Genomic DNA, 12,359 nt, shown 5'->3' with positions numbered 1-12,359 from the left:
GGTAAGAGGTTCTTTTGTTCTAATATTCCATCTCCGACCCTGGTTCCTGATACAAGGCTCCTGAAGCCCTGGAGTCTTTTGTTCTCATGAGGGGACTCTGGGTGGGCTCCGGGATGAGGGTTGGTCACTAGAAAGACCAAGCCATGATTTCAACTTTGGAATTTTCAGCCCCAGGCCCCATTCTCTTGAGAAGGGAGAAGGACTGAAAAATGGAGTCAGTGATTGATCATGCCTACCTGATGGAAGATGCCGTAAAACCCCTTCGGAGGCCTTCCACAAGTGAAGACACCCACACTGGGAGGGGAACACACCCCAGCTCCAAGGGAACGGGACCTCCCGGGCTTGGGATTCTTGAAGACCCTGCTCTATGCATCTCCTTCTCTTGTTGCTCATCTGTATCCTGAAAATGTTCTTTAATAAAGTGGTAAACGTATTTCCCTGAATGCTGTGAACTGCTCTAGCGAATTAATGAAACCCAAGGCGACTAGGCAACTTTCACTTCACTTCACTTCAAGGAGACGGTTGCGGGAACCTCAGATTTACAGCCCATGGGTCAGAAGTAGAGGTGAGAACATGGACGTGCAACTACCTTCCGAGGAGGGTGGGAGCGGTCTTGTGGGACTGAGTCCTTGAGCTGTGGAATCTGATGCTATCTCCAGGTAGAAAGGGGCAGAACTGAGCTAAATTACTGGATACCTAGTTGGCGTAAGAGAATTGCTCGTTGTGGTAATAAAGCTCACACACATCGTGACCAGAAGCATTGGGAGTGAACTGTTCTGTGTGAGTAGTAAAGGAGACTCTCAGCAGAAGCGAGAACTAGGTCTTCTAGTCCAGCTGAGGACAATTTCCCCCTCTTGTCTCATCCCTTGCCCTCCTATCTGAAATGTATTCCATTCTAGTCACAATGGCCTCTTTGCTTTTTCAAACGTAGTATTTGAGGCACAGAATGGCCTTCTCAGTGAGCCCTTTTCAGCCATCTCTGTAATTTTGGGGTGCCCTGTTTCTGGCTTTACTCTTGCTCTTTTTCTAAAAAAATTATTTTATTTTATTTTATTCATTCATTGCACGTGGGCCTTCTCTAGTTGTGGCCCTTTGTTGCAGTGCACAGGCTTCTCATTGCAGTGGCTTCTGGCTTCTCTTGTGGCGCACAGGCTCTCAGCGTGGGCTCAGCAGTGGCGGCAGACGGGCTTAGTTGGCACGTGGGATCTTTCTGGACCAGGGATTGAACCCATGTCCCCTGCATTGGCAGGCAGACTCCCAATCACTGGACCACCAGGGATGTCCCTACTCTTGTTCTTGGCACAATTCCCCATCTAACACACTCTATATTTTCCTTAGTAGTCTCTTCTGCAAAGGTAAGCTCCATGAACACAAGGTAGTTTGGCTGCTGTGTTCACTGTTGTATCCTTAGACTGGAATCCTATCTGGCACACATTTAGATGCTCAGTAAATATTTGGTGACTGAAGAAACCAGCCAATCAATTCCCAATTAAGAGATGAAGAAAAAGATACACAGAAGGTAAGCAACCTTGCCTGAGATCACAGTGCTAGTGAGCGGCAGAGCCAGCATACAAATTGAAGCAACCTGGCTCCAGATGACTATATCCTGTATAATCTAGTCTAGACTGCCTGGCCATAGGCATTCCTAACGCAGAGGCTTATGGATGTATTGTACAATATGTACTCAATAAACATCAACTTCCTTGGTTCTTCAGACTTTAATCTAGGTGCTTCCCCCTATGGAAGTTCTGTGTGTTGTGTGTTAGTTGCTCAATCACGTCCGACTCTCTGCAACCCCACAGACTGTAGCCCACCAGGCTCCTCTGTCCATGAGATTCTCCAGGCAGGAATACTGGAGTGGGTTGGCATTATCTTCTCCAGGAAAGTTCTGTGCTTTCTTTTAATCAAAGAGGTGACAGAACAAAAATAACAAAGACCAAAATAAATCTTCCAACTTTTAAAAATCTATTTTTATAAATAATCTCAGTCTAGCCTTTGATAATTGTTAACTATTAACCTTTCCTTTTATTACTCAATTTTTCTTTTTCTAGCACCATTGCTCTAAAAATTTGGGGCATGTATATACTGGATTTGGGGGGAGAACTTCAATTTTATTTAATTATAATCAGATACATAAAGATTGTTTAAGTTATGGATGGCTGTAATTTAATTTGTCTGACTTTCTAAGATTTCCCATATGAATAAATTCTCACATCAGAAAGCAAACAACTTTTATAATAAGTTTCCACTTATCAAATTGGTAAGGATAAAAAATACTAAAATGCTCAGTGTTGGCAAAGGTGTAGGAAACTAACATTGCACATTCTGTTGATAAAAGCATACTTTGGTAGAAATATTTTGGCGGAGAATATGTAGCAAGCACCAAAAACCTGAAGGACATGCATACCGTTTGATGTTCAAGTTCCATCATTAAGAACTCTTGCTATGGAAATAATTAAGGACTTAAGAAAAATTTGATAGCTAGAATGTTGATCTAAGCACTGTTACTCATAGTATAAAGTTGGAAATAGTTGATATGTCCAAAAAGTAGGGTTTATTGGATTACCAAACCTCCCACAAATGAACTACATTATAGGTATTTGTATTATGGAATGATGTTTATATTACAGAAAGATTATACAATAAGTATTATATAATCTCATATTTGTAAAAATATGTCTGTATACAAAAAATATTTTAGAAGCTATTAATGACTGGTTCTTCTGGATAGGTGAATTGTGTATACTTTCTTTTGCTTATCAATAGATGGTTAGTTAGATAGCATCACTGACTCAATGGATCTGAATTTGCACAAACTCCAGGAGATGGTGAAGGACAGGGGAGCCTGGGGCGCTGCAGTTCATGGGGTCACAAAGAGTCAGATATGACTTAGTGACTGAACAACAACTACTACAGGGAACATGTATTGCTATCATAACTTTACAAATAAAGGTTCTTTGTTTAATGGAAAGATGAAATTTGCACTATCATAGCTATAATTTGGACTATGCACTGTTGAATCGTTTCTCTCATTTCTCTGACCATCTCAACCATCCCTTACTTTATAATATACATCAGATTTTGCTTGGCTCACATGCTCTGTCTGCAACCTGGCCTCCATGAGGGGAAATTCTCCTGGTTTAATTGCAATGACAACAAGAGCTGAAAGAAATCTTAGACATCATTTAACCTACTCCTTTTCATTTTACAAAATAAGAAATTCAAGAGAAATCCGAGAAATTGGGTGATTTGATTAAGGTCACAAGGTTAAATGAACAGCAACTACAATTCAATCTCCAGATTCCCAGTCTACTTATTCCCAAGAAATTGGCTAAATACCCACATCAATGATCCTGGCTGCCATGCTGACTTTGGGAAGGGGGTCTGTAATAACTCTGGCTTCAGGAAAACCCAAGAGAAATCATAAGCCAGTTACCTAGTTACTCATGTAACACTAAAATGAATTCCCAAGTGTCAGAGGGAACAGGAAAAAGATTAGGGGCACACAGAGGGCCTCCCATGTGGTCAAGTACTTACTCTTTAAGGAAGATACAGGTTTAAAACAGAGATTCTGTTATTAAGTCACTTTTAAGAGCCTGGGGTTGATGACTACTGGACCATCAGAGTACACTGATTAACTGCAATATATGCCCTTGAGTAACAAAACAGTTGATACACTCATGGTAGGCTAGCTCCTAAGAAGGTAACAACTGTATGGCTTTTTAGGTTTATTTCCTTCCATGCATAAACAAAGAATCTGCATAACAGGTATCAATGGTTCTCAAAATGTGGTCTGCATTCCTGGATGAGCATATGGGCAGTAGTTCTTGAGACCGTTTTAAGGAGTACGTGAGGTTGAAAGAATTTCATAAAAATACTAAGACATTATCTGCCTTTTTCACTTGGTTGACATCCTCACTGATAGTGAAAAGCAATGGTAGATAAAACTCTAGGCACCTTAGAATATTAGAAAGATATGTGTAACACAGTAAGCCACAATTTTCCTAATGATAAGTGTTTGATATTACAAAATCATGTATAGGTTAAAGATTCATTCAAAGTGTAAGACAGACCCATGGATTTTAATGTAACAGTAAGAAAAAAAAGTACATTGATAGTTTCATAATTCACATGGCAACCACCCTTCAAAAACTACCACTTGTCAAACTGATGTGATATCAAAGAATGTCCATGATTATCTAAAAAATTCTATTAAAATACTTCTCTTTTTACAACTACACATGATGGGTGGGATTTTCTCAATTTTCTTAAACCAAAAAAAACCAATACAACAGAAAAAATGTGGAAGGAAGCAGATGTAAGAATCCAGCTATCTTCTATTAAGTCATACATTTGTTTTGCAAAAGTACAAAACAGTGCCACTCCTAGGATGGTTTTTATTTGAGAAAAAAAAAAGCAGAACAGAAAATAAGTGTTGATGAAGATGCAAAAAAACTGGAACTCCTAAGCTTTGCCAAAGGAGTGTAAAATGGTAAAGCTGCTGTGGAAAACAGTATGCTGGTTCCTCAAAAATTAAACATTAAAAAAAAAAAATTAAACATAAAATTACCGTATGATTCAGTGATCCCCCTTCTAGGCACATATCCTGGAGAACTGAAAAGAGACACTGAAGCAGATATGTCCACACCAATGATCACAGCAGCATTATTCAAAACAGCTAGAAAGTAGGAACAACCCAATGTCCGTGGACGGGTAACTGGACAAATAAAATCTGTACTCCAGAATAATATTCAGCCTTAAAAAGGAAGGATATTCTGACACATGCTACAACATGGATGAAGTTTAAAGGCACACTGCTGAGTGATATAAGCCACTCATAGAAGAACAGATATTCTAAGATTCCACTAGTATGAAGAACCTAAAATAGTCACATTCAAAGAGAGAGACAGAATAGTGATTACAAGAGACTGGAAAAGGGGATAATGAAAAGTTATTGTTTAATTCCCATGCAGAGTTTCAGTTTGGAATAATAAAGAAGTTCTGGAGATGAATAGTGGCAATGGTTACATAACAATGTGAATACACTTAATGTCACTGAATTATGCACTTAAAGATGATTAAAATGCTAAATTTTATTTATATATTACCACACACACACACACACACACACACACACACACACACACACACACACAAACCCAAGGGGGGGAAAATCCATAATGTCACCCTTCTCAGTGATTTTTTTAGGAAACATTTTGGAAAATGGTTATTTTTCATTAAAAATCTTTGGCATGTAACAAATGTTATTACTGTTTAAAAAAAAAACCTAATAAAAACTTTTAAATCTCCCTGGTTTCATTTCTAATACAGTAAATATAGAAAGATATAACCCATATAAACAGAAGTTCTTAGGTCTTCAGTAATTTTTGAGTGTTAAAGAGATCCTGAGACTAAAAAGTTTAAGAACTACTGTCTTATATGAAATTTATTCTTTCTTCTTACACCTGTGTTACATTTCCTCATTTGCTGGTATAGTTTCATTTGACAGCTCTACCGCCTGCAGACTAAAAGGACAGCTTGAAATATGGCCAAAACCATCATATGAACTCTATGATTGTTTTATGGTTCCCAATGCACCAAAACTATGAAGACTGAACAGCGTAAGACGAGTGACAACGTACAACAGAAAACTGGTAAAAAGCTTACACGCTGCCTGCTATGTTCTAAAGTGGGTTTGTAAGGATCTAGCGAGAAACACACATTTTCCTTTTTCTGTTGGTTCTTCATTCGGATTTTCAGTTGAAAGCTAGATTTGGGAATGCGGGTGATAGTCGCATTGTTTCTGAAAACCACTCCATCTGTCTCAGCGGGGAAAAGAATTTCATTCTCTCATTCACCATCTTGCTACTGGTCTATTGCAGAGGGGTGTGGTTAGGCGCTAAGCAGTCTATCCAAAACAGCGCTGAAGCTGCCCCAAACCGTGTCCAAGCAATCTTTTCCTCCATTTTGGGCCATGTCAACTTGCCCCGGCAAGAAGCAGAATGTTTTATACGGAAGAAGTAAATGAAAAGGAAATTAGAAAGCATGGACAGAAATAAGCAGCAAAATCACTGCGATTCCATTCTGCGTGGATGTTAAACGATCTGTGTGCCAACGATGCACACGAGGAGTAAATGAGAATTGTTATCTGAGTCTACAGCTGCCCTCACTTTTAACTACAGGTCTGCAGTTCCGGATGCGGGCAAAAGTCCAGCGATTTTATCCCCATCATCTTTCTGCACTCCTTCGGGCCAGGCCTGTGACCAGTCTGACTGCTTGCAGTCGAGGCAGTCCCAAACAAAGGGAATGGATGCCCTCCCGAGGGAGCAGAGGAAGGAAAGGTGGCCCCACGTTCCCGCGCCAGGTGTCCCTTGGAGTAGACCAAGAGGGCGGTGGGGAGGGAAGGTTCCAAGAGCGTCGTAGGGGCGCTGTTGTGAAAGGCTGGGCCCGGGGCGCCTGGCACTGACCAGGCAGAAGACCCCCGCCCACGGTCAAGGTTAACCCGCGCACGGGAGGTACCTGTGGAGGCCTCGCACAGCCAAAAGGCACTGGACGATCATGGGAGAGCCGGGAGGCGACGGTGGCTGCGGGCGCGGTGTCCTCCGGTCTGGGGGTGGGGGTGGCGGGGCGCCGGGAAGCGGTGCGGTGGCCTAGCGCAGGAGGCAACCGTGGCGGCGGCTGCCAGCTGGGCCTGAACCCTCCCACGTGCGGCAGCCCCACGCTGGCGCCCACTTCGGCCCCGCCCCGGCCCCGCCCCGGCCCCGCCCCGGCCCCGCCCCATGCGTCTCGCACCGCCCCAGGGGCGGTTCTGGCGAGACCGCGGCCGGGAGCCAGGCGCAGCGAGGAGTGGGCTGAGGGGCGGCGGCGGTCTGGGAGCCGGGGAAGTTTGGGCCACCTCTGGCGGCGGTGCTGCGCTCCCGAGCCAGGCTGAAGCCCGGAGAAGCAGGGGGCAGGCGGACACCCTTACGGACCCCCTCGGGCCGCTGCCACCGTTTCGCATCCTCTTCCCTGGTAAGGGGCTGCTGTCTGGGAAGGGTGCGTCTCCCGCCGCCCCAGTCCGGGCCTGCACGGCTCACCCGCAGCAAACGCTGCTGAGGCTAAGGCGAGGCCCGGGTAACGAAGGGAGGGAGAAGGAGGTCGATGTGCTCCGGGGAAAGGAACGGGGAGAAGCCTGGCGGAGGTTGGGCTTCTTCATTTTGCCTCGCGTCCCCTCTCCCCCTCCCCATTCTTTTTGCACCCCTCTGCCCTGGGTCCTTATTTAGGACTTGCAACCCCGTGGCCTATAGGCTGGGCTCTCTTTTAAAATAAGCACACGAGTAATAAACGTCCTCGCGGTGGGTACCACACCCTGGCTTTGAATTAGGGAACCTGGGAAGCAGATGGATGATGCGATTTAGTGGAAATAAGCCATTAATGCCGGCTGGCCCTGCGCCACTGTTTGGATGCGATAGTATTCCATGTGAATGAACATGACCCGGAGCGTTCAGTCTGTCCACGAGAGCACAGCTACTGCAGAGAGCATCGGTCGGTTTGTAGTATCCATCGACTTGGGCAGTGATTGTCTGACATGTCTGTTGATTGAATAGAAATGGCATTTTTATTAAAAATGACCCTCAATGGTTGAACAACCTTTCACTGATGAATTTCCTCATCCCGTAACTGTCTCCACCTACAAAAGTAGGTGGACTGTAAATTATGCATACATTTGAAAAAAAATCTCATGGAATAAAGGAAGATGCCCTGTGTGGATTGGCTTCTGAGTCAGCAGTATGAAATCTCCCTCAAAATAGTACTAAAGCCTTTTGGGGATTTCTGTATCTGTACCCCTGTCCTTATCTGTATCTGTACCATATACTGTTAAGATATAGTGAACTGTTCAGTGAGAATGTAAGCTTATGTTGTACATGTTTTGAGAAAAAATTTACTTTTGCAAATTTTAACATAACCTAGTATTCCTAGGTGTAAATGAAAATGTTATATATTACCATATCAATATTTTGTGCTCTCTTGACTTTAAAAGAAAGGAGTGAAAGTAATACAGGCTTTTGTTTTTGCTTTTTACCTTTAATATAATTTATGACCTGTGTGATTTATAATCTTCTTCACTGCTTCTTTAAAATTACTTAGTTCAGTGTTTTCCTTTTTCTAATCAAGGAAAAGTTTAAGCTTTAAACATGTCATCCATCAAGCACCTAGTTTATGCAGTTATTCGTTTCTTACGGGAACAAAGTCAGATGGATGCTTATACCTCAGATGAGCAAGAAAGTTTGGAAGGTAGGCACCTGTTCTCTGTGTTCATTTGTGTTATGATTATAAAGACTAAAATATCTATAAGTCTGACTTTATGATCTGTTGTTTCAAAATCAGAATATCTTGTTGATTTTTCAAGAAGAGAGATCTTATGGTAAGGTTGTAATGTTTTCATCCTTTGAGGCTTTTTTTTTTTTTTTCAGTTAACAACAAGATAAGAGGACTTTTGTTTATTTATTGATCAACTATTATGTGTCAGAACTATGCTATTCATATTATAGGGAAATTTTTCTCCATGGTAACTGTTAAGTTAGTTATTATCCCCATTCAACAGAGAAGTAAGTGAAACCTGATAGATTAAGTAATCTAACACAGCTAATATGTGTCAAAGCTGAGATTTAAATCCTGGTTCTTACTCTGAAGATCCTCTCTTTTAATAGAAAAGCATCCAGTTTAGAATCAATATCTGAAAACACCTTAGTCATTATTAAAGCACTATGCAGAAGTCTAATAACTATTAATCTCTGCAACTTCCTACTGGGGGACTTGAAATAAGAGGATATCACCCTTGTTTTATGTTAGCTTTAAATATTAGATTTGGTAATCTGTAAAGTTGAGCAGGACTTGGATGATAGCATCACATGTTTCCTTGACACCATCTTTTCTGCTTCATTCTTATGCGTTAGAAAATTTAAATTCAGTATAACCATAAGAAGATAGAATTCTGCAGATGGGCTCATGAAGGTTCAGTGAGCCAGCTTTCTTGTGGCCTAAAGACTTAATTATTTCAATAAGATAGTGCATTGGGGAGAATTTATTACCTAACAGTAGAATTTGAATTTTCCATCTTGAGCTGTTTCTCCTTTAAAGGGGGACACATCTATTAATTTCAACAAGTACTTCCCCTGTGAATATGCTTTAGGAAGTGGGGATGAAAATTGAACATTTGCTCTAAATCTGCTTGCAATCTGGTGAGATAATCTTTCCAGGTGGCAGTGAGAGGAGCTTGTGACTCGCAGTTGGAGATTGCAATCAGTCCATTAAGGTCTTTTTGTCCTCCTTGGATGTTAGACCATGTGAAGATAAAGGGGACTGCTTATCTAAGGAAAATGTTGTTTATAGTTACTCTGTAGCAAACAGATAATGGAATCATTTAATTAAAGATGTTTGTTTTCTCATCAAAGGCAGTATAATACTTTTAAGGGCCTGAAAGAAAATCGAGAGTTTTTTTTAAAACCAAGATGTTGTGTCCTATTTTGAGGGTAGTATTCAGCCAAAAATACGTGCCTTCAGCTGCGTGTTATATATGGCAGTCAGAAATGGTGCCAGTTGTTTTTGACTGACCCCTATTTTTGACTCAGTGAGTCTAATTTAATTGAACGTAAAATCATGTGGTAATGTCTGCCCACCTTCTAGACATTTAAAAAAGCTCTCGGAGAGGAGCCTGAGTTCTCATACTAGCTTTACCACTACAGGGAAGCTAGTATGTTAGCATCAGCTTTGAACCTTGTCATCTGATTATATCACCCACTCCTCTTAATTGTCATCTGCTGACATCTGCTTCATGTTTTGACTACCTGGCTCCTGCTCACTGTCTCTCTAACACTATCCTGTCTTAATTCTTGATGATTGTAATACATTCATTCATAATGCTTTCAGTTCTCTCCCACTAGGTTCCTTGACCTTCTCTACGCCAAGTGATCACACCACTCACTTGCTTGGTCATAACCTACTAGACCAGTGGTTCTCAGTTTGGGGTGATTTTGTAGTATCTAGAGATACTTCGATTGTTGTGATGGGAGTGGGGCTAGTGATATCTAGTTGGCAGAGGCCACAAATAAAGATACCACAGGTGTTCAAGATGGACTTCCACAATAAAGAGTTGTCTAGTCCAAAATATCAGTTGCCAAGGTTGAGAAACTCTTCCCTAGGCCTTGTTATTGTTATTCTCCATAAACTCTGCCTTAAACATTTCACTTCTGCTGCCTGTTTGTCCAACTCACCCCTTATAGAATTCATTCTCCGTCAGTTCTTTGACCCTACCAATACCTCCAAGCTGTTGATCCCTTACCTTTCCACACCCCTCTTCTTTTTTTTTTTTTTTTTGCTTTCTTTTTCTATTGGAATATAATTGCTTTACAACGTTGTGTTAGTTTCTGCTATAGAGCAGTGTCAATCGGCCGTATGTATATATCTCCACTCTCTTGAGCCTCCCTCCCACCCCTCCACCCCTCCCCTCTAGGTCATCACAGAGCACCGAGCTGAGTCCCTATGCTATACAGGCTCTCACTAGCTGTTTATTTCACACGTGGTAGTGTGTATATGTCACTGCTAGTCTCTGCTTGTTCCACCTTCTCCTTCCCCACCCCAGGTCACAAGTCCATTCTCTACATCTGTGCCTCTATTCTGCCCTGCAAATAGGTTCATCGGTAACATTTTTCTAGATTTCATATATGTGTGGTAATATACGATATTTGTTTTTCTCTTTCTGACTTACTTCACTCCCCCAGCTTAAAGTCCGTGGTTGATCATTATAATCACGCTGGTGAACATGGCTCCCTTTCTTGCAAAACCCTGCCTTGTTTGAATCTGACCCTCCACCTACTCCTTGCCCCTATCTCTGTGACTGTGTATAGATGGAATGACACTCAGTCTTACTGACTAGTCCTACTTTGAGTTCATGACCACAAGCCTCAAGGAAACCTTTAATGCTGCCCTCTGTTCCAAGTTCATTCACATTTGTGCTCTCCTAGATGACCACTTTAACACTTTTTCATGCCTTCTCAAAACCCCAAATCTTCTCCCTTGTACTCATTTTTTTGTTGATGTCCTTGCTTCTTACTCCATCAAGAAATTGAAGTAATAAGAAAATTCCATAGACTCCCTCTGCTCCATCTACCTGCCACCAGCATCTATACACACATACTCTGTCTGCCTGTTACCATATACTGTGGACTAAATATCTGTGTCCTCCCAAAATTCATATGTTGAGACCTAATGCCCAGTGTGATGGTATGAGGAAGTGGGGTCCTCGTGACTGGGATTAGTGCTGCCAGAGAGTTCCCTCACTCCTTCTACCGTGTAAGGACAAAGAAAGTGCCCTCTGTGAACCAGAAAGCAGATCCTCACCAGACATTGAATCTCCTGGCATCTTGATCTTGAACTTCCCAATCTCCAGACTGATAAGCCACCCAGGTCTGTGGTATTCTGTCATAGAAGCCCAGAACAACATAGATGAACTATCCATTGTCCTTCCTAAATGAAACCCCTCTACCCGCAGACTAGATCTCATCCTGTCTCCCCTACTCCAGGCTCTCACTGTAGTTATTTTACTCTCCTTGACTTACATGAGCAAATTTTCAATCTCTTCTAGATCATTTCCATCAGAATATAAACTTCCTCCCTTCTTAAAAAAATCAAAACCCAACTAATTACTCTTGCCAGACTACTACCCACCCCTCCCCCACTGAACTAGTGCCTGTTTTTTTCGTCTCCCTTTTGCTGGAAATCTTTTTGAAAGAATTGTCCATACTTGCTTTCTGCAGTTCCTCTCCTCTTCTTTCTTAAACTCACTTCAGACAGGCCTTTGTCTCCATCTCTCCACTCATACTGTTCTCATTAAGGTCATCAGTGATTTCTGTGGTATGTAGTTCAAATGGTCAGTTTTCAGTCTTCATCTCACTTATTAGCAGTCTCTGATAAAGTTGATGATGGCTCCCTCATTCCCTCTCCCCCCTTATGCTTTATTCACTTGGCTTCCAGGATACCTCCTACTCTTCTTGGTTTTCTTCTGATCTCATTGTTTGCTCTTTCTCTGTCTCCTTTGCTGATTCCTCTTTTCCCTGCCCTGGAATATACTAGGAATATAGTGGTCACTCAGCTGGTAAAGAATCTGCCTGCAATGCAGGAGACCCTGGTTCGATCCAGGGTTGGGAAGATCCCCTGGAGAAGGAGTAGGCTACCCACTCCAGTATTGTTGGACTTCCCTGGTGGCTTAGCTGATAAAGAATCTGCCTGCAATGCAGGCAGACCTGGGTTTGATCCCTGGATATATCCAGGGTCCAGTGTTTGATCTTCTTCTCTTCATTATGTGCACTCACTTTGTTGGT

At 42.1% G+C, this 12,359-nt stretch overlaps 2 protein-coding genes across 2 annotated transcripts in view; one reads left to right on the top strand and one right to left on the bottom strand.

The window, feature by feature from the left end:
- NLN (neurolysin) overlaps positions 1-6,710 on the bottom strand; it is a 95,414-nt gene extending 88,704 nt beyond the window's left edge. Inside the window, exon 1 of the mRNA XM_065905540.1 lies at positions 6,520-6,710. Coding sequence (XP_065761612.1) covers positions 6,520-6,560 — 41 coding nt within the window. The 5' untranslated portion in view covers positions 6,561-6,710. The remainder of the gene's footprint in view (positions 1-6,519) is intronic.
- A 135-nt stretch (positions 6,711-6,845) lies between these two features.
- Positions 6,846-12,359, top strand: part of SGTB (small glutamine rich tetratricopeptide repeat co-chaperone beta) — a 48,536-nt gene continuing 43,022 nt past the window's right edge. Inside the window, exons 1-2 of the mRNA XM_065905167.1 lie at positions 6,846-7,011; positions 8,155-8,274. Of these exons, the coding sequence (XP_065761239.1) occupies positions 8,175-8,274 (100 nt within the window). The 5' untranslated portion in view covers positions 6,846-7,011; positions 8,155-8,174. The remainder of the gene's footprint in view (positions 7,012-8,154; positions 8,275-12,359) is intronic.

Source organism: Muntiacus reevesi, chromosome 14, assembly GCF_963930625.1.
Source record: "Muntiacus reevesi chromosome 14, mMunRee1.1, whole genome shotgun sequence".
Lineage (NCBI taxonomy): Eukaryota > Metazoa > Chordata > Mammalia > Artiodactyla > Cervidae > Muntiacus > Muntiacus reevesi.
This window is presented reverse-complemented; position numbering and strand designations above follow the sequence as displayed.